The 21,299-nt window shown below is 35.6% G+C and overlaps 2 protein-coding genes across 5 annotated transcripts in view; one reads left to right on the top strand and one right to left on the bottom strand.

The window, feature by feature from the left end:
* The window catches only part of LOC127863458 (uncharacterized), a 95,344-nt gene that overhangs the window by 26,218 nt on the left and 47,827 nt on the right, over positions 1 to 21,299 (bottom strand). The gene's annotated exons all lie outside the window — the stretch shown is intronic.
* On the top strand, positions 6,338 to 15,022 carry LOC127863459 (uncharacterized). 4 transcript variants are annotated; one of them, XM_052402991.1, is made up of 9 exons: positions 6,341 to 6,706; positions 7,208 to 7,323; positions 8,719 to 8,843; positions 9,104 to 9,196; positions 10,711 to 10,883; positions 12,420 to 12,515; positions 13,262 to 13,390; positions 13,557 to 14,063; positions 14,716 to 15,022. In XM_052402991.1, exons 2-8 carry the CDS (start codon positions 7,220 to 7,222, stop codon positions 13,728 to 13,730), a joined length of 894 nt encoding a protein of 297 aa, XP_052258951.1. In that variant the 5' UTR covers positions 6,341 to 6,706; positions 7,208 to 7,219; the 3' UTR covers positions 13,731 to 14,063; positions 14,716 to 15,022. The 4 variants fall into 4 exon arrangements, with proteins under 4 accessions (XP_052258953.1, XP_052258951.1, XP_052258952.1 ...); XM_052402992.1 differs by having other exon boundaries at positions 13,557 to 14,086; XM_052402994.1 differs by having other exon boundaries at positions 13,546 to 14,063.

Genomic DNA, 21,299 nt, shown 5'->3' with positions numbered 1-21,299 from the left:
AAACACTCGCAAGCTTGATGTTGTTTTTTACACTTAATAAGCGATAAAGATCAATTGACTTTGTCACGCGCTCATGCGTTATACCCGCAGACGATAATTGCTATTAATACACATTGTTGTTGTTAATTTCACCTGTTTCATGCAATCAAAATGCAAAATTCAATACTAATGGTGAGACTATTAAGCTTACCAGTCATGGATGCACAAACGGCGATCGTTATCCTTTGTTTCGACCGTTTCTCAACGCTATGTTATTTGTTTACTCGCAGCGGGCCGCTTTTATAATATCAAAGGAAATACCGCTATCAGACTTTTTACCCGCAAAACAGACGGACAAATGATGTGCTGTGTTTTCAATTTTCGCGACGCGAGGCGACTGACGCATGACCGTTGTTTTCAGTTCAAACACATGAATTTCGGAGAGGAATATAGTGGCCGTTTGCCATGATGGACAGGTGACCGTTATTCAGCATTAAATATAGAGTGATTTTCGTCGGTGGGAATTCAGACTGACAGTTGTCTGCATGTGACATATTGTCAGGTGGCCGTTAGGTCAGTTTCGACTGTAGTATTTTAAGTGCAGGTTACAAGTTAGGAATATGCTTTTTTGCACCGCACTCCTTCCAGAATATAAAAATCAAAGTACTGAAAGTACTGGATGTGGCCATTTTGCTCAACTTTTGTGGTCGTAAAAACACTATACAACATGATGCCAACCACCTTTGTTGAATAATACAGATAGAATTAAGGAAGGGTGGCAGGCTGTTAACATAATATATGAGTGAAAGTATATGCTGCTTTTTAAAACATGTCATTGTCGCACGTGTCTATTCATAACTGCGAAACGTTTGTGAATACAATTTTGATTATATTCATTTGAACTGGTAACCTAGTTTTCTACTCTGACTTAGTGTAATATGTATCTGTGATTTCGTTGTCGTAAGGTTTCTGTACATCATGTAGATTCAATTATTATTCATATATATATATTCAATTAATTTATTTTCTGGATGTTGAGTTACACCGACACAGTGTAGGTCATATAGCGACTTTATGAGAACAAAAAATAAATGTTGATAATGTTCTACTGTTAGGACGGACATATGCGAGATTGTTTTGATTACTTGGAAAACATTAACGCAAATTAATTAGCTTATGTGAAAGTGACAACCACAACATGTATTTTGTGTGTAAGGAAAAAGTTAAAAACTGGCATGAACAGCACGGGCAAATTGTCATATAAAAACTGTGTAGCGCAAAGACAATTGCAATATCTTGCACGACGGTTACATTACATTCACCTCTGTGTTGGGCTCAGAACGGATTATTGTTATGAAAGCGTCTCATTTATGTCATGATCATTCCAAGCGTTCATCATTGAGGTTACAGAATACTAAACAATCTCTTGCACGACGGTTACATTGCATTCACTGCATTAAAGAAAACCATATTATACCATGATATCTTATATCAGTCTTATTCATTATTATAAAATTGATATGTTTGTTTATGTTAAGAAATCAACATACATACACACGTCGAAGCAATTCCTAACGTCACTCAAAAAAATATGTTCAATTGTTTACACTTGTGAAGTGCGTGGAATGATTCCATCTGCGTAAATGGGCAATAAATTAGTTCCAAAGAGTTGCATTAAAACTCGCAAGTTTTTGCACGATTTATCGTACATTTACAAGTCATATTTCTTAATTTAATGCATGCGATCTTAAATATCCAATCAAATATACATTGAGTGCGTTTGTTCGGTTTAACCTATTTTATAGACAAAATGGCAAGCTGAGCATTTCGCAGAGTTGTATGTGAGAGCAAGGAACGACAACTCTGCATGAATATTGAGACAATTGAGATGTTTACATTGACAGTAAAAAATGTAGCGCGAGGTAATTACATTTGTCGCTCATATCGCGAACGCATTTGATTTCTTAAAACGAACGAACATAAATGCGCTGTATCGGTTATGTGTAGATAGTTTAGTATTGAACCAATATTTCGTCGCTGTATACACCTTCCATGAGGGCTGCGTGTTCCTCGGGTGCAAATGCCAAAGTGAAAAGACGTTTCAATGGATTGAGCAGGCGCTCATCGGAGCTATTTTGTTCGCGAATGCAAAATCTGGATGCAAAGTGTTTAAATGCAGTAACAGACTACATTCTTCGGTAAACGTTTATTATGTAACCTATAGGGCGAATTGCAGAAGGCAATCGCCCCAATAATAATAACTATTTTCACCCACCCACATCCCCGAAAAAGTTCCTACAACGAAATCAATTATTTACCCCTCTTTTTTATTGTTTCAGCAAACAACTTTAGGAACAATTGAACTAGTTTGATTGACGTGTATGTATTATGTAAGTTACAAGCTGATCGAGCGTTGAATTGCGTTTGGGGCAAATCGAATCAAGAGCAATGTTACTGAAACGAGAGAAACAGATTCCGTTCAATAATTTTGATGTTAGTATTCTGCTGTAGTTTTATGAAAGGTGCCGTACATGCAGACCCTACAAGGGGATTGCATTTGCGGCCAGTTGTGTCGAGATCACTGTTACACAAATACAAAAAAAACAGTTTTCCCTAAATAACATCACTGTTCAATGAGAAATTATGCTGATATTTTTAGCGGTAAGTTAACATACACGTAGACTTTGCTTCAAACAATGTCATTGTTTATAAACATAGGAAAACAATTTCCATCCTAGAATGTTGGTGTATTAAGCTTATATGATAGTATTTTTGAAGACATTAATTTTTATATATATATATATATATAATTATTTTAAATACATTTAATTCTCAAATGTGCAGTGTACAGTTGCAAACAAACATCGCTGGAATAATAACAAACTACAGTAGAATCAGTCATGTTGCAATAATGTATGCCAAGGCTATACAAAATAATACAAAAGTACTAATACTTATGAAGGTAAATTAGTCTTACAAAGAGATTCGACCAATTCACACGAAATATGTGTTAAATGCGTTTTTTCTATAACTGCAGTTTCTATTTTCCAGCTAATTCGGAGACCATGAATTGTAGGGGCTACAATTCGACGTCTACAGTTATAAAAGCGTTTTATTTCGAGACATTACATTTTATACTTTTTAGATTGGTTACCAACTTTTCTTGCTATGATCTTTATTAAGGCGTAGAACTGATATTCAACATAACGTATGAGCCCACAGTTACTGTTTTAAACGACTGACAGAAAATTACTCCAATAGAAGAATAGTCGAGCGCGCTGTCTTGCGACAGCTCTTGATTGTTTTACCGATGTATTTTTATGTATAATCCAACCGATATATTTTACCATTTGCCTTAGTAAAATTGAAACGTTAATTCTGTTGTTCATCTGTCTTTTTATTCACCGTTATTGTTAATTTGTCACACATTTGAGACGCTTTTCAGAGAAATGCCATATACGCATTTTATTTATTGTTAGATCATTTTGTGATTATCTCAGTTATCGCCAACGATCAAAACCATTTAGTCAAATGTCTTCCTAAAATTTCATTTTTAACAATTAAATCGAACCGTTAGCAATAGGTGGGGAACTGTTTCATGGCAAAACCGCATACGTTTATTGAATAGGTTTGTTTCGACATATTTACATATTTAATATATAACTATTCAACATTGTGAGACTATCGCACCGTAATTAGAACGTGTATACATGTAAAGGTCCGCGTTGTACATTTGCCGGATGTGGGAATCGACAACTACGGAACAATTCAAGAGTTCGGAAATGGCGCTCAAAATCCCGCTCAGATAGAAGTGTTCTACAATGGGAACCCGCTACACGTTGCACAGTGGCCAAATGAGGCAAGTGGAAAAGATTGAGAGAAATACGTTTTCGGTTGTTTCGAGTTTTAAGTGTTTAAGTGTATATGCTTATAAATTGAGATTTAAACATTTAATTTAAAAAATGCAGTTATATCATATTGGTAATGGTTTTCTATTTGTTTTGGCAATGAAGTTGTTAGTTACACATAAGTTATGTTTGGTATATTGCGTTTTACGTAAATATCAATAGGTGTTAATCATCTCTGACACCGAGTGCCAAATAAGTTGGTCAAGCATAATGTTAAAACGACATTGGCAACAAGCATTTGTCACAGAAAATAATAAATATATTAAGTCAGTGTGTTGCCTAAGCTTTAAGTAAATACATCATAATCTTAACCTTGCCGATCCCATAAACGCTTTCCAAAAGTAACGCCGTGACCAAAATGTTTAGCGCGTTTAGGTTTGGCATAAAGAGCTTCCGCAAACGTCCATTGCGAACTTAATTTGAGCTTATAACATAGTCTATATATTTCGGTAAACGGGTGCTGACAAATGCACTTTGACTGGCCTTTTAATTGCATCGCCAGTGTTTCATCAACATAATTGAGCTTCCGGACGGCCCTAACGGTACCTGGTTCCGGTACAACTCGTCGGTACCGACGGGATGGGCCAATGAGACGGACTTGTGGGTCTACGGCTATTGGTAAGAATCGCACAGAAATCCCAAGTATAGTTTTTTTTAAATGTATACATGTGTTCAACCAAGCCAGTTAAGAAAGCAAGTACTTGAATGTTTAAAGGAGGTAACTTTCATTAAAAAAAAAACTATTTCACAAGCAAAAGTTTCATTATTGCCAATACTTAAAGCAAAGTAAATAAGATAACTGCTTTTGCTAAAAGTTCCTGAAACATGCATGAACTTAAAAACAATTATGTCTCTTTATATAACTCGTTTCAGGATATAGTAGGTGTGAAATATACCGGGTAGGTTGATACCGTCGTTAAAGATATAAGGCAGCACGGGGTCGTTTCGTCTTAGTAGTCTGGGCCATCTCATAATATATTAGTGATAATAAGACGTATATGGTTCACTACCGATAGTCCTTTAATTCATCTCAAGTACTTTTAGTCACGGTTACAGGTACTGGAGTTGGGCGGACATGTCGGTGAAGGTGGCCAGTCTAAATGCTACGACGAACACCGTCAGTTTAGTGAATAATCCTCGGTTCGGACTTAGTATTGGTAAGTTGGATTTTAAAACACTGCACTTGTATATGTTTGTTGCCTGAGGTTTATTCTTCGTCTAGTTCTTTCGTAGCATTTGACTTGCCATTAATAAAAGCCCACGTGCTACAATCTCTTTCTGCATCAGCTTAACTTTCGCTATATTGGGTGGTGCGGTGGTCGAGTGGTAACACTCTGGTCTACCATTCCAGAGGTCCCCAGTTCAATACCCGGCCGGGGCACTGGAAATTTCAGAAATGCTTCAAGTGTTTCCCACCCAACTAGAGATGTACTGGTATGAAACCCAGGTAATTCTCGCGTGTATCGGTGCTATACACTGAGCACGTAAAAGAACCAAGATATCTATTCGCAAAGAGCTAGGGTATCACACCCGGATTTCTTGTATCCCAGTCTTCTCTGCTTGCTGTCTCTTCAGCAAAAACCAAAGGACCCCATTGCACTTTCATGGGTTATCCTTGACTGGAAGGTCAAAATAAATACATACATACATATTTATATTTGAATAAGAAAATTTGCAAAATACCGCAAATATTTATTAAACCTAGTTTAAACGAGCATATATAAACTATTTCAAAATTTTGAAAAAGATCAATGAACAAAATCTAGAATAAAGGTTCAGTAGAAGTTGTACTAGAAAATCAACGGCATTTAAAATCATTTACATATACATTGCGCTTTACATACGGGAATAGCTATAAGTATTGATATTGACTAAAATTATAAATTTATAGAGGAAATTGGGAGAACGTGCAGTATAAAACAAACATACTTGTTTTCTTAATAGTTTTTGTAGTAAACGGTTGAACGAATAAGGAAAGAAAAAAGTATCAAACGTCTTCATTTTAATATTTAGATCTGCTAAATGTTAAATATACTCCACGAGGAAATCTAGAGAATACCAATAGGTGAAGAATTTTATAATGCGAGGTAGGATAATGTCATTGGTTAAACACGAATATCCAAGCTGTTGTGCCGTAGTAGCGACACATATATAAATAAACTCTATGGATAGTTTTTTGCTCTTTATTCAGTTGTTAACATAAAGTTTCCAAGTCCGTATGATTCTTTACATTAATTGTTAATGCATTATTTCTAAGTCTATATAATTCTCCAAGTAACTAACAACATTTCCAAAACATGACAATATCCTTCCACATCCATCCTGATAGGACCCCACCCCTCCCCACCTGGGGTTGGGTTCTAAAAATAAACCTCTAGCGTTTCTTCTATGTGTTAAATCCTTATTGTTGTTTGTGACCAAAACGCATTGCTTATTTACATATATCGTTACATAAACATGTCAATTTGATGGATCAAACCAATTTGTTGAAATGTTTATACAGGCGTATTCTTATCTGGTAATTGCATCGACATGAAAATAAATATCATTCAAACGGACTGACCAGATTTACGAGCGTGCTTCTAGTGTCAACAAACTAATGAGTTCTGGCCGTACTGACGTAAACATAAAGCATGAATTATTGCCAACAATACATATACATCAATTATGCGACACTGTTGAGCACAATTCTCATCATGGATATCTGTATGTTGCTTTGCCTATAAGGTCACTTTGGAAAGCCTCCAGAGCAAGTTCGATATTTGGAACAAGGAGGCTACTTCCGCTTCTACAATGTGTGCTCGGAGCTGGACTCGCCGGTGAGTTACCGCGATTTTTTCTCTTAAAAACGCGCTAACGGTAAACAAAAGACATAGTGCATGGTTGCTTCGCCTTTCTTTTTTGTAAAATAGATCCTTTGTTACTTGAGTAACACCATTAAAATGCCCTGATAACATTCAAAACTAACACTATTGTTAGGTCACTGTAAGTAGCATGCTTATTACGATGTCAGATCGAATAATTTCTCCGTTTAAAATGTGCGTTGAACAAAAAGTCCATTAATGAAAAAGTACTTTTAAAGCGAAATCTATTAATGATTTTGGAGTATACATTATAATAAACCCCGTGTCCCTACTATAAACCAAATCATTTTTATTCTTAAGAATAAATAATATAGATTAAACATCAACAATCAATTTATTAATGTATTCATTTTGTGTATTACCATATTCTTTGAGTTATTATACAAATCAATTTTTCTAAAGCATTTTTTCGAAGATAGCGAAAGAGTAATGTTACAGAACAACGTTATAATTTAGGGGGAATATTACATGGACAGGAGCTCTATTAATCTCTATGTGTGGATGCCAACTGAAGACGGTAACATCAGTTCCTCAGACATCACTTATGTCTCCCTCCTCGACGACTGTATCCAGTACGTATCTTGCGTCTTTTAAATATTCTACGTCTCAAATTACACGAATTAAACAAATAAAAAAATCTCAAAAATATTATACTATTTAAAATGATAGATTTCAAAAATACTGTTGACATATATTCAAGGTTACTAACTCCCTTGATTAGTTATTTCCAATCATCCTGTAAAGGCAACCTCAAAATTGTCTCAAGACGCTTTTCAGCTTCTTATAACATACTGGTTGTTGTAAGATGACGGTTTGGGTGAAATGACCTATTGCATTCATGTATGGTGCCCTTTTGTTTACAAACAATACCTGAAAAATAACGATCTAAACTGAAAATGACTATAGCGTAGCGGCTAGAGTATCCGCTAAACTGAGAATGACTATAGAGTAGCGGCTAGAGTATCCGCTAAACTGAGAATGGCATAAATGCATTCGTATTGTTTTGCTAAAATATTAGTTTCTATATAGTACTTGTATTTTTGTATATATCTATGCAAAATGATACAATTAACACACGTTCGGATGATGTGTTGTTGTTGACTTTTTGTCGCATTTTACGTTCACGTTTTGCGCTTATGGAAAATGTTTAAGTACATAATGTATTACTGTTTGTGCAAATGTTGTCCTCTGTCAAATGTACATTCATCGAGGTAGGTTGATGCAACATATGTTATGCCAAATCATATTAATAAATTTCTCCGATGGAAGATTCTTAATGGTCCTTTAATACAATCTATGCTTATTTTGTCAAAATGTACTAAACACGCTTTTATTATTAAATTGCTAAGATCTTCTCCTGGACTTCCAGTATCGTGGTTAACAAATATTTTAACCGGTTGGGTTATATTGTTCTTATCAATAGAACCTTTTATTTAAGTGTATCATGAAATGTGTGCGAATTAGTGTTAAGTTCATTTATATTTCATAGTATAACAATGCAATTCTCCGTTTGTTAATTACAATTATTTTTTTATAAAGTTCTTTTCTTTATATAACTATGGTGGCCAAAGTAAACAATATACGTTTGTACAAACATTCAGGGACGTTTTTGGCAAGAAAGCCCGCTCTCCACCCCACCAAGAATAATTTAAATTAAACATGCATTTTACATTTCAAAGTATAATCAACGTATTTTGTGTTTTCTTTCTTAATTTGTGCTCCGCGTTTTGCCTTATATTGAAAAGAAAAAAGAATAAATCGTTATAAAAGCCTGAAATAAGTATTGTATCCAGTAACACACAAACACCATGTACATTCATGTTATCAAACGGACAATTAGTGTTGAAACCTATCTTATACATTTCAAACACACCATACAGATTTTCAACTTGTGTGCAATTATTTCAACTAACACGATCAAGCCTCTCCTGCAAACGCAGAGTTGCTAAAACTTTCTTCGCATACAGTGTACCTCAAAATGTCCACGACATCACCTTTTCCGACTTCACCCTTGAAGCCTGTCGAGGTAATGGTATCTACGGGAATAACGTTCACCACGTCCAAATACAAAACCTAGAGATAAGAAACACAGGTAACGATGAATTATCACAATAACTGTAATTATAATTATGAAAGCTAAATTATCAAATGTGTATTTGACGTTGTAAGGCGTACATTGTTCATACTATCAAATAATTGGTCTTGTGGATTAAATAAGCATGTATTTTTTAAATACCACACGATGAAACAAACATTTCAATGCATATCATTAAGAAATTGAAAATCATTTTATGATTAATTGATGCTGATTTTTGTTGTTGTTGTTTTACTTAATTCGTAATGATTGTTCAGGTTTAGCAGGTGCTCGGCTCAATGGAGACACTCGTGACGTCACGATCTCACAGTGTATGATTCATGACGTAGGAGGTGGCATTAAGCTAGCCGGTACCCTTTTTTTTTGCTTAATACTTTCATTGATTTGTTATATTTATTTCATATAATCATACATTTTGCGTGTATACAACGAAAGGTGTTGTTTTTACCTGTATTCAAAATCCACTCCATTTTGCCTTCTATGCAGACAACGAGTCGAATTCGAAACGATTAATTACTCATAATAAATAAGGGCAAAATGTCTGTATTCGACTGCTTAAGATGCTGCATGTGATATATATATGTAATAATTGTGATTAATTATATTTGTCTTATAGTTTAATCAGAACATCAACATAGGCTTTTTTGATCGAAGACGTAATTTATCTTCTTATTCCACGGTTATAATAGGTCCAAATGGGGTAGCACAATCATTGAGTTGTGTCAGAAATAGAAACTATATGAAACATGGTAGACGAGAAATGGACAAATGATAGTCATCTTAGTTTTAACATTTGCAAATGAACCAGCATGGTGTCTGTCAATATACTAGTAATCCTTATGAAAGTACAAACACACATCTTCAACGCCATAGAATACACACTAGGTAATATTGTTTTCAACTTGTATGCACGCATTCAACAAATAAAAGAACACTGTACGTCAGGGAGTGATATAACACCTATAACGTAAACTCATACATAAACTACATGCACGTTTATGATAAGTCATCAAAAGGAATTGATTAACTTGTAAATAATTTTCGAGGCGAAACGATTCAACACTTTGGAGTGCCTATGTTGTTTCCTGTTGGGTTATACTTTGAAACAATGCAACTATTAATTTTATAAATCATCAAAATTTGGTATAACGTTACATTTAACATGGTTCTTGTCATTATTTATTTGTATTTGTGTCTTATACTTGAGTTCGTAAGTGCCTGTATGTATATGTATCAATCAAAATGTGAAACTGTACATTTTATTAATAATTGTATATGCAAGTTATATACGACGATAAATTTGTTCATGAATTTCATAACCACAAACATACGACATTCTTAGAATTTCAAAGTGAACAGTACATTATGGAAAATAGGTTTAGTTTGGACACTTTTCAGATTTAATTATAACAACTAATGAACGAGTGAACTTAAATTAACATTAAATGCAAATTCGATACAAAGCTGCGTTTTGTTGCGTCATTCGCGGTAAAGCAAACGTCATGATTCCTGGGGTCTAATACCCGGGCGAAAATGAAAATGAATTCCTGCTAACAATGACCTTTCGTTTTGCATGCTACGAAATCATCTGGATTACTTATTTGATTTCCCTTATCAGATACGTTTTCTATTGCATTTTAGCAGGCAATATTTAAATACATGTTGTCCAAAATAAAAATGAAAAAAACAACAAAATGAAATTAAAAGTATAGCAACCACGAATTAGAAACGAATCGGGAAATTACCGACGCAATTGTTTTTTATTTTAACACCAGATATGGTTTCACAGTTTTTACTTTATCATTTAACTATAGTTTATTTTCTGTCCGACATTCTTTCTATATCGTCAATGCTTTGTTTGAAGGCGGTAAGCGCGGGCTTCTTGAGTCGTCTGGAGCAGTAATCGAAAACAATGAGATTTACGACTTCTCCCGCCTTGGTGCCGTTAATTACCACGCGATTTCTGTTTACAGTGTGGGTCACTTGGTCAGGCACAACACGATCTATAACGGGCAGTACACTGGGATCTGGTTTATGGTAATAAATGATGCTTGCAACGTTTCGGCCAATATTCGATCGGACAGTATCGTGATTTGATGTGCCATTTACAAGACGCTATGCGATTTTATAAGATCCTCGTCATGCGAAAATGGGTCTTGTGCAATATCCTGACAGCGTAGCTCCAGCCCATCATGCGCATCCGCATCATCCACGCAGTTTTGTCAGAGTATGCATACTGAGGTGGATACACAGGAGTTACCACGAAACCTTGCGTGCCTTTTCATAGAGGAAATTGTAGCCCATGAAAAGACTGCGTAAGTGCGCATGCCGGCCTTTAGCTACGCTGTCCGCATATGCCATAAGACTAATTTTCGCATGACGCGGATGTAACAGTTTTATTTGAATATGTGGGAAGATACCTGCGTCTTAATCAAATATCAACATATTATATGTTTCGATCAATAAAATAAAAATAAAAATACTAGTAAGTCATGTGAGGGCACTAATTATGTGATTTTCATGAGTAAAATATGTATCTACGAACACTATTATATACGTGCAACATTTTATTCGGTTGATATGCGACTATTCAGTGAAAAAACACAACACTACTGAAACCTTTGTTTTATCTATTAACGTACATTTTCTACCTTCATTTTGAAGTCAGTGTATACGCAGAGTATATTGGTAACTATATTTCGTGTGTATATTAAATTACATTGTTTGTAACAGGTTCCAAGTAATGGATGGCTATTATTAAATGCAAAACTGCTCAAGTTAACGTTCGACAAAAAACCCGTTAATTTATCAAAGATGCAACATTGTTGGATGCATACAGAGAAAACGCAAGAAATAAAAGCAAAACAGAATTTATCGCATATAAATGTGCATGAAATAACTTTAATTTAGAACTTAAATAAAACTTGAAACTTGAGCATTTGATTGAACGCCTATTTCTACGTATAAAACATATTCAAAGGCGTTGTACAATATAAATTTAAAAAAAATCTAAACACAAATTAAAAACATAGACAGGTACATCACGTATTACCTTAAAAATATGCAAAAAAAAGTCACCGAACAAGTATGTCTTAAGTGTTTATTGAAGTACATTGTCTTATACTCAAAGGTAGGTTGTTCCATAGTTTTGGACCTACAGTGCTGAAGCTTCTATCACTAAATGATCTTTTCTTGTGAAAAGGTACATTGAAACAGCCTTTTAATGATGCTGATGATCTAAGATTGCGTTTAGAAATCGGCGTGGATAGAAGTTCGGTCAAATAGGCAGGGGCATTACCAATTGAACAGTTAAACATGTATGTAAGAATTTTGAATTCAATTCTAGCCTTGATTGGCAGCCAGTGAAGGTCATAAAGTGATTGTTTTGAACTGTCACTTTTTCTACGGCTCAAAACCAATTTTGCGCACATATTTTGAATACGCTGTAATTTTGCCAATTCACTCTGGGAGATGCCGTACAAAATAACGTTGCAATGACTAGTATCGAATAGTAAAAACATATTAGATCAAAAACTTGCAAAACATTATTTAAACATGATCATACTATTGCAGGGCAATGACATAGTTATGGAATACAACCACGTTCACCACACGTGCATGAACGCATCCGACTGTGGGGCTCTGCACACAGGCAGAGATTGGACAACGGTATGCAATCCCCTGACCAATTGTCCACGTCAATAAACGTGCGTTTATAAACTGTTTATAGGATGCGTGTAACAAAGTGTTTTAATAAATATTTTAAATCAGTATGAATACTATGCAGGTTTTATGTTAATTCAAACAACCCCCTGCGCAATCTAAATATGCATATAGCTCCTGTTTCGCAAACCAACCAATCAGACGCAAGCAAACTTATATGAATTACCTATGGTGTCCTCATGTTCAAAAGCTGAGTAATGGCAAAATATCAGCAGTAGCATAATCATCATCGGCTTCATCAGCAGCAGAAATATTAGTAATATAAGTTGTTGTTGATAATCTATTGGTAGCAGTGTAAGCTACGGTAATAGTAATGGCACCAGTAGAAAAAGTATAGTGTTTTTTTCAAATTTCGGTGGTCTCTCAAAATATCCCATGTACCGCTGCTACTCGGGGTCATCGTTTACAGATTAACCTGATATTGATGTATAATATAAGCATAATTTATACATGTGACGAGTGTCCTATTTTCATACTCTGTTTGTGCTGGTTTTTCAAAATTTATTACTACGTAACAATAAGATTGTTGGAATTGTCTTTACCCATCTCGCCGTCACAAAACAAACTACTGATTTCATAAAAAAGGTTCTTACCATCTGTACAATTTACCGTCAGGATTTCGTTGCGAGCTATATAGCCTATTTGCTGTAAGTTCGAGACTTGATTAAGCTTGACCTTCCCCGACGTTCCAGCGCGGGAATATAATCCGTTACAACCTCGTGACGGAAACACTTAGACTGGTCCCTGGAGCTGATGTTCGGGGTGTCATGCTGGATGACCAGTCTTCAAGTACCACCATTGTGAACAACGTATTCTACAATGTAGGGATGCCTTTATATGATAATGATGTTGTGATTCTTCTGGGGGGTTTTAAATATAAAAACAAATTATGATTGCTAGTAGATATCTTATGAAATATCTTTAGATGCACTTGACCCACGAGACTGAGAACAGTCAAGAAAAATTAAAAAAAAAGATTGTTCACAGAATGAGGTCCATGTGAACATAGGTGGCGGGCGGGACAATATTGTATCCAACAATGTGTTTTATGGCTCGACACGATACAGTATGCAGGTAGACGGAAGAGGCGTTGGCCATGACCACGATGGAGATCTTAAGCATAATCTACACGCGCGGATACATTTCGATGTTATGGTTTAATGATGCTTCGCTTTGATTTTGGGAATGATTTTAGGAATATGTTTATGTTTATATATTAATACCCCCCCCCCCCCACACACACACACACTTGAAATCGAATGGATGGCCAACAAACGAATGTGCGTACATCGAATAGCTGTTATCATTATAAAGATGCTTCATGTTGAACGATCCGACATTGTGTATGATTTAATAAAACGCTGAGATGGAAGGCTTTGTTATATACCTATTGGAGTGTCATATTTCAGCAAATGCCGTACACTTCCGCCCTCTGGACGATGCGATACCCGGAACTAGCCATTATACAACAGCGTAACAAAAGCATCCCCGAAGGTTACGATCTGTTTTTGTATACCGTATGTAGTCATTTGACTGGTGTAATATTGTTATTAAAAAGTTTGCATGGGGTACATAAACGCCAACATGCTTGTATTTGGTTTATTTAATATATAATCATATGTTTCTCTTTGTTTATATGTAAATGTGATTTGTAATAGCCCAAACTACTCCTTAGTCATTTGTTTTAATTTGATATGTGGCAGGGAAATTGATTTTCAGGTAGTAACGGAACCTGCTTGAACAAGTCCGGTCGTCAATTAAATCTCAATAAATATAAACACTCAATCACAAATGTATTGGTGAGTTTTCCGCGTATCATATAGCTATTTACAGCGATCTGCTGTCTAGTGTCAAACTGTAACGAAACATTTACTAAAGGGAAATATTAGTCTGGAACTTGCAAAAATGTTCAAATTGTTTTTAATTATGTCAAGTAATGCTTATCTACTTTCTGTGCATACATTTTAACAATATATATATTATACAAATTGCATTTATATTAAACATAATTATCTTATACATTAAATAATTATATTTTTATCTTTTATACAATTATATCATGTATTATACATTATTATATACGTATTTGTCAATATACACGTAACAAGTTTAGATAATTTTTTTATTTTGCTAGCGACTTTTTCAGGTAACCAAATACACAAGAATGTTGTGTATACTACTGGAACGGCCGGATATATACCTACTAAGAGAGGATGGTTGGACAACGTTGAACTGTTATCGTGACGGACACGATATTTGTAAGCAAGACCACATATATTATTACCACAATATAGGCATGTGTTTCTGTGTATTCCAAGACCACATACTTTATTACCACAATATAGCCATGTGTTTCTGTGTATACGCGTGAGACCTTTATAGAATTGTCATGCTCATGCATGCTAGGAAATATATGTGTTTATTCAATATCAAATAAAATAATCCAATGGGTATTCTTCATATGTACCACGTGACCGTCCAATATATGCCGGTATTGGATCCAAAATGTCTGTGTTTTTTTTCCATATTGGACAGTTGAGTACAAGTGCACTAAGCAATTTTTTCTATAACGATAAAAGCCGTAACCGAGAAAAAGTATATTCAAGCATAAAGTATATTCAAAAAGTTTCACATGATATCGTGCTGCAAATAACGAGTATACATGCATATTTCAGCATTAAAATCAAACACAGAGATTAAGAAAGGGATATAGAATAAAAAGCATATTAGACGTTTAAACTGTACAATACGTGATATATTTGGACTCAGAAACAGTTTGAAGTCATATTCCAGTAAAAAATTGGCGGAGTTCAATGAAATTGTAAATGTGAGCTTTCATTTTTGTTTTGTTTGCCCTTTGCTAGAAGTATGTAAAACGATGACCCTTTTGAAAGAGTGGTATGTGTCCCTTCAGCCGTATGTGTCCCTATAGCCATATGTGTCCCTATAGCCATATGTGTCCTATAGCAATATGTGTCCCTATAGCCAAACGTGTCTCTATAGCCATATGTGTCCCTATAGCCATATGTGCCCCTATAGCCATATTTGTCTCTATAGCCATATGTGTCCCTATAGCCATATGTGTCCCTATAGCCATATGTGTATTACCACAATAGATTTAATTTAATGCAACTTTTCTTAACCATCAATGTGACCCGCAATAATCTTCCAAGGTATGTCATATATTTTATTTAAATGAACGTTTATTTTCAAATCACATATGTGCACTGCACTATAACAGGTGCTTTAAGGACCTCAGGGGCCGGAGGTTGGATCCACGTTGAGAAGTGTAACATGATCCCCAAACCCCGCAGTATGTTCTATGACGCTTGGGGAGCAGCAAATCTGCAAACCGGTTGGTCTCTGACTCTTATTAATGACACTCGTGAAGTAGAGATTTAAATGTTTAATTAAAAAAGTAGTTGTGCATTCGGATAGTGAGCAATTACACCTCAATTACATTTCTAATGACATTCGAAAAACGAAGTATAAACAACCGTAACAATTAACCTAGTTTCAATGATACGTATACCGCCTTTATAGTTCCTTGATGTTAATTGCAGGTTTGCTCACGACAGAACTGCATAAAACGTTATGTTCTGAAAAATGCACTTTATTCTATTCCTTAACCAACCATTTCCTTACGTATAATTAATGCTTATTCGGATCCAAGATGAAGCCGAAGATTCGTGTCTTCGCCAGGCTGACTTTTACTGGCAAAAATGCGGCTCTGATCCCGCCTTCCCGGTAACGGTGTACTACCGGCCCTCCACTTCAAGCCGCACATACCCGGCGTCTGCATAGATCAATCCACAATGCCTTTAACATCTTTGTGTTTAACATATGGTCTATATAAAAATAAAAATAAAATAAAAAAAATTGATACATGCAAATGTCCAAGAAGTCTTCAATAAATCTATTATTACTGATCGTATTTTGAAACAAACATGTTTTGAAAATCCCCAGTTTTAATAAGAAAGGATAATTAATCCGTATGATAGGATTCTTTCCACTGCTTGAGCGTCGAAACTAACCGTCTGGCGTTTAAAAGTGATAATTCAATCATGTTGCCTGTGTAGCGTGAACTTCGTCAGATCGTGAAAACCTTCAGATAAACCGAACATCTTAAGATTCTCAATGTACCCCCGTGAAATTCAATAGATCAGTGGTCGTGAAAATAGTCAGATCGATGCAAAATAATAATTAACGCTTATTTGTTCAAATACAAGCCGATTCTGCGATAAACATAGCGTTATTATGATCTTGCAGTAATTTTCTGGGCCGGGTTGCTCAAAGCACCGTTTAGTCTTAACGGACCGTTAAATGATAACGGGCCTGTTTAAATCAGCGTTAATGTTAATGGCTTTTAACGGCCGGCAGCCAATTGTATAAACCTCGGCTTATAAATAAACCACAGTAAATGATTAACCAAGGTTAAAATCGTAGTAAAGATACCATGGTTAATTTTAACTTGTATAAAGCTTTTAACCACAAGGTAAGTAAACAATGGTACATACTCATTTTTAAGCGAAGTTATGTTTCCCATGATTCCGATTTTCTATCTGTAAACAATACCAAACGATATCTCGTGAAAACAATAACAATGGCGGACAGCGATTGCGAAAGCAAAAACATCTAAAATGATGAGTTCGATGGAGGTCGACGTAATACGTGAATTCATGTTCGACCATGTTCATGAAATACACGAATCCCATAGCACCAGCGGCCCAGAGCAGCGAGGAATGTGCGTCTGCTGTTGGAGCAATTGACGGAAAAGGTGAACGCATTCGGAAACGGTCCGCTGACAGTAATCCAAGTAAAGATGAAGTTGAATTACATGGTATTCTTTAAACGTTATATATACTGTCATTGACTGTCGCAATTATTACTTCATTTAATTTTAATTATATTCACTGTGCAGTATAATAATTCGATAAACACATGAGTTAAAGCCGAGATGCTGTATTACCTAGTTAAATTTCCTTCAAAGTGTAGTGAATTAAATTCAACAAACAATTATTTCTTGATTTTACCAATACGAGTAATCGGGAGTTTGTCATTATATCTTGTAAGCTGTCATGTTTGCGTCACACAATATTTATATTGTACAGAAAAAGAAGGCATAGAAAGAAGTTGTTGACCAGAAGCTCGGGTTGGCTGGTACTTGCGGCGGCAGAAAACTGCCAGAAATGACAAAGACGTCGGCGGCAGTGTCGGAGCTCTTCGAGGCCTCCGCCAGCTTTTCATGATGATGCGATGATGCCGACACTAATATATTTGAAGGTGTGTTGTTCAATTAATTTTGATATACTGTAATTACAAAGAAGTCTTTAATCCAAGTTTCTAAAACATCGTAGCATTAGGTAAACACTTGGATTCATTTGTTTCAGATTTATAATCCCAGTCTGCTTACAACGCGATTGCGGACTTGGTCCCGACTATTGAAGGTGCAAGAGTTGGGTCTTCCTTGTTCTAGGACCGCCAGGGCAGCAATGGCCACGCAACGGAGACGATGCAGATCTCGGACGAACCAGAGATCGACCCGGTGATGGTATACACACATAAATTCCACCTTACTTCGATTCGAAAATATGTTCATGTCAATACATTATAATCCTTCAATATTACTGATGTCATAGAAACAGAACTGTCATACATCCACATTTTTTCATGTGTACACATCTACAATTAATGCTCCTTTTCATTGAAATAATTAACACTAAAATTTCCCCACACGTGAACATATTAATATTAAATCACAAGATTTGACATGTTCCCTTCTGTGGCACTTCTACCCTTATGTGAATATATTGGTGTTCAATATCTACCAATTTTATATTTCGTGCGTGGACTGTTTGTTCAGATCCTCTTGCAACGTTTTAACTCTAAACGTAACTGGAGATATCTGTTCAATTATTCTGTAATACGGCTTATAATAGCTGTCTAATTTATTAGTGCGATTATGATTCTTTATCATAACGGCTTGACCTACCTCTATTACTGGTTCCTGTGCATCTGCGTTCTCTGGTTCCGTTTTCTTTTAGCTTTTTTCATATAACTGTGAGCCTGTCTCATGGCCCTATGTAAGTTTTCTATATAATACCTTGAGGTGTCTTCTCCCATGTACTTCCGGTGCGGTTGTAGTAAACTATCTAATGGTAAAACTGGATCTCTTCCGTACATTAAGTAAAATGGACTAAATCCGGTCGATTCTGTAGGTGTTGTCCTAATGGCTGTCTAACACGCATTAACATGCAAATTCCAGTTAATTTCTCCTTCACTTATTCTCTCAGAAATCATGTCATTAGGTGTCCTGTTAACCCTCTCAACTTGACCATTAGCCTGGGGGTTATACGTTGAGGTAGTAATTTTGCCTATAGAGTAGTATTTACAAATGTAGTCTATCACCTGATTGCAATATTCTGTACCATTATCCGATCTTATCTGATATGGGAAGCTAAATCTAGGGATACTTTCGTCTAGGAAAAGGTGTGCTACTATTTCTGCTTGCTTATTCTTGACTGGAAATGATTCTACCCATTTAGTGTTTTCATCAACAAATGTGATCAGGTACCTAGTTCCTGCCAAAGTTTCCTTATATGGCCCCGAAGTGTCTACGGACCATGTAATACCACTTGAATGAGATACTCTAGTTTCTTGAATCGGAATTTTGTTATTGGATTTGGCTCGTTCTTGACAAGTAACGCATGAACGAATATACTTGTATAAATCTTTGTACACATTAGACCAAAAGTATTTTCTCCTGAACGTGTCAGAACATTAATCAATCCCCATATGTGCCAAAGTATCATGATAATGCTCAACTAAGCTTGTTTGTAAACTGGAAGGGATAAAAAGTCGTAAAATTGGTTCCTCGTCTATGTCACTAAGATAGTATTAAATCTGGTCAATAAGAATGTACCTTGTAGAATTCCCTTCACTCGCGCCCCTTTCTACTTCTGCGATCCTTTTCTGGACCTGCGGGTCTTCAGACTGTACTTTCTTTATGTCGATTCTGTCATCGATGTACACTGGCGGCGTGATTTTCTGAGTTTCACTGTCTTCACTTACGTAAGAATCTTTACTTGGATTAATTAAATTTAATTTTACAGCGATTACCTCCATTTTCTTGTCCTCGGAGTCCCTTAACTTCGTGTCCGGTTCCTTTGCAACATATGCATGCTTTCCAATGTCAAAATGTTGAGGTAATTCATCTTCACTTACCTCGGGTATTGTCTCATCATGTCTGCATCGTGATAACATGCCTGCAACCTTATTTTTACTTCCAGAGATATACTGTATGTCTACATTGTAGCCAGAAATAGCGAGTGCATATGACTGTAACTTTTTATTTGTCAGATTTGCTGTCAAAAGGTACATTAAAGGTCGGTGATCTACGAAACACGTAACAGATGCGTCTTGTACGTATATTTGTAGTTTGTCAAGAGCGTATTTTAGAGCAGAGGCCTCTTTTTCTATAACTGAGTATTTTTGCATTGCGGCGCTTAATTTGTGGGATAAAAAAGTGAATTGGTCTTTCGTTAGGTATTCCTGGAATAATGATTTCTTCTTTGTCACATTCTTGGCATAAAACAGCCCCTATGCAATCATTTGATGCGTCCATATAAAGTCGGTAACCTTTGGTACAATCGGGAAAACCTAATAAAGGGATACTTGTCAGTCGTTCTTTAGCATGTCAAATGCGCTTTAACATTCGGGTGTCCAGTTAAAACGTGCATATTTCTTTGTTAGATCAATCAGTGGTGCCGCTATTTGAGAAAAAATTAGGTATTATTCGTCTATAAAATCCACACATACCAACAAATGATCTAATTTCTTTAACCGATTGCGGTGGAGGAACAACTTTAATTGCTTTGACCTTTTCTGGGTCATGTTTGTTACCATGTTTGTTTAATATATGCCTAAATAATTTGTTTCTTCCTCAAGAAAGCTACATTTTGAGAGTTTTAATTTTAGAGTATACTGTCATAATCTATCAAATACAGTTTGAATGTGGGTCAGGTGACGATTGACGTCAGTGCTGAACACGATAATATCATCAAGATATGGAATTGCAAAAGATTCACAGCCCCTCAAAACTGTATCCATAAGTCTTTGCAATATTGATGGTGATATTTTTGCACCAAACGGGGTCACCCAAAATTTATAAAGCCCTAGCCCTGCACAACTAAAAGCTAGTTTTTCGCGTGACTTTTCGTCAACAGGTATTTGCCAAAAATCTGATTTCATGTCTATTTTTGTGAAAAAAACTGCATCCTCCTAATAATGGTAAGATTTCGTCTAATGCGAGGTAAAGGCCAGGCATCATCTTTTATTATTTTGTTTAACTGTCTAAAATCTACACAAAAACGAAGACTACCATCTGATTTGTTTACTAATACTACTGGACAAGACCAAGGAGAATTTGATGGTTCAATAATTCCTGCTTCGAGCATTTCCTTAATTGTATTTCCTATTATTTCCCTATGTTTGATTGGTGTAGGATAAGGTCTTAACTTAATAGGTTTATGATCGCCTGTATCGATAGTCGCTTTTATAGCAGAAGTCGGAGTTAAATCTGTATCTGTCTGTGCGAATAAATCGGTATTCTTTTTTAATATCGGCTGAATTAAGTGCGTATATTTCGGATTGAAATTAAACTTAAACTGTTCATCATTTTCCTTAAACTGCTTATCGTAAGAAGATTTAACGGTGTTTACTTCAACTTAT

The sequence above is a fragment of the Dreissena polymorpha genome, unplaced genomic scaffold, assembly GCF_020536995.1.
Source record: "Dreissena polymorpha isolate Duluth1 unplaced genomic scaffold, UMN_Dpol_1.0 chrUn009, whole genome shotgun sequence".
Taxonomy (NCBI): Eukaryota; Metazoa; Mollusca; class Bivalvia; order Myida; family Dreissenidae; genus Dreissena; species Dreissena polymorpha.
The sequence above is the reverse complement of the archived record's forward strand: the minus strand, read 5'-3'. Positions and strand labels throughout refer to the sequence as shown.

Bases quoted from the DNA above. Each gene is read 5' to 3' on its own strand.
- LOC127863459 (XM_052402991.1), top strand. From the start codon at position 7,220: ATGGACAGGAGCTCTATTAATCTCTATGTGTGGATGCCAACTGAAGAC. The intron at 7,324-8,718 runs GTACGTATCTTG...CTTCGCATACAG, and splicing joins CTCCTCGACGACTGTATCCA to TGTACCTCAAAATGTCCACG. The intron at 10,884-12,419 runs GTAATAAATGAT...ATACTATTGCAG, and splicing joins ACACTGGGATCTGGTTTATG to GGCAATGACATAGTTATGGA.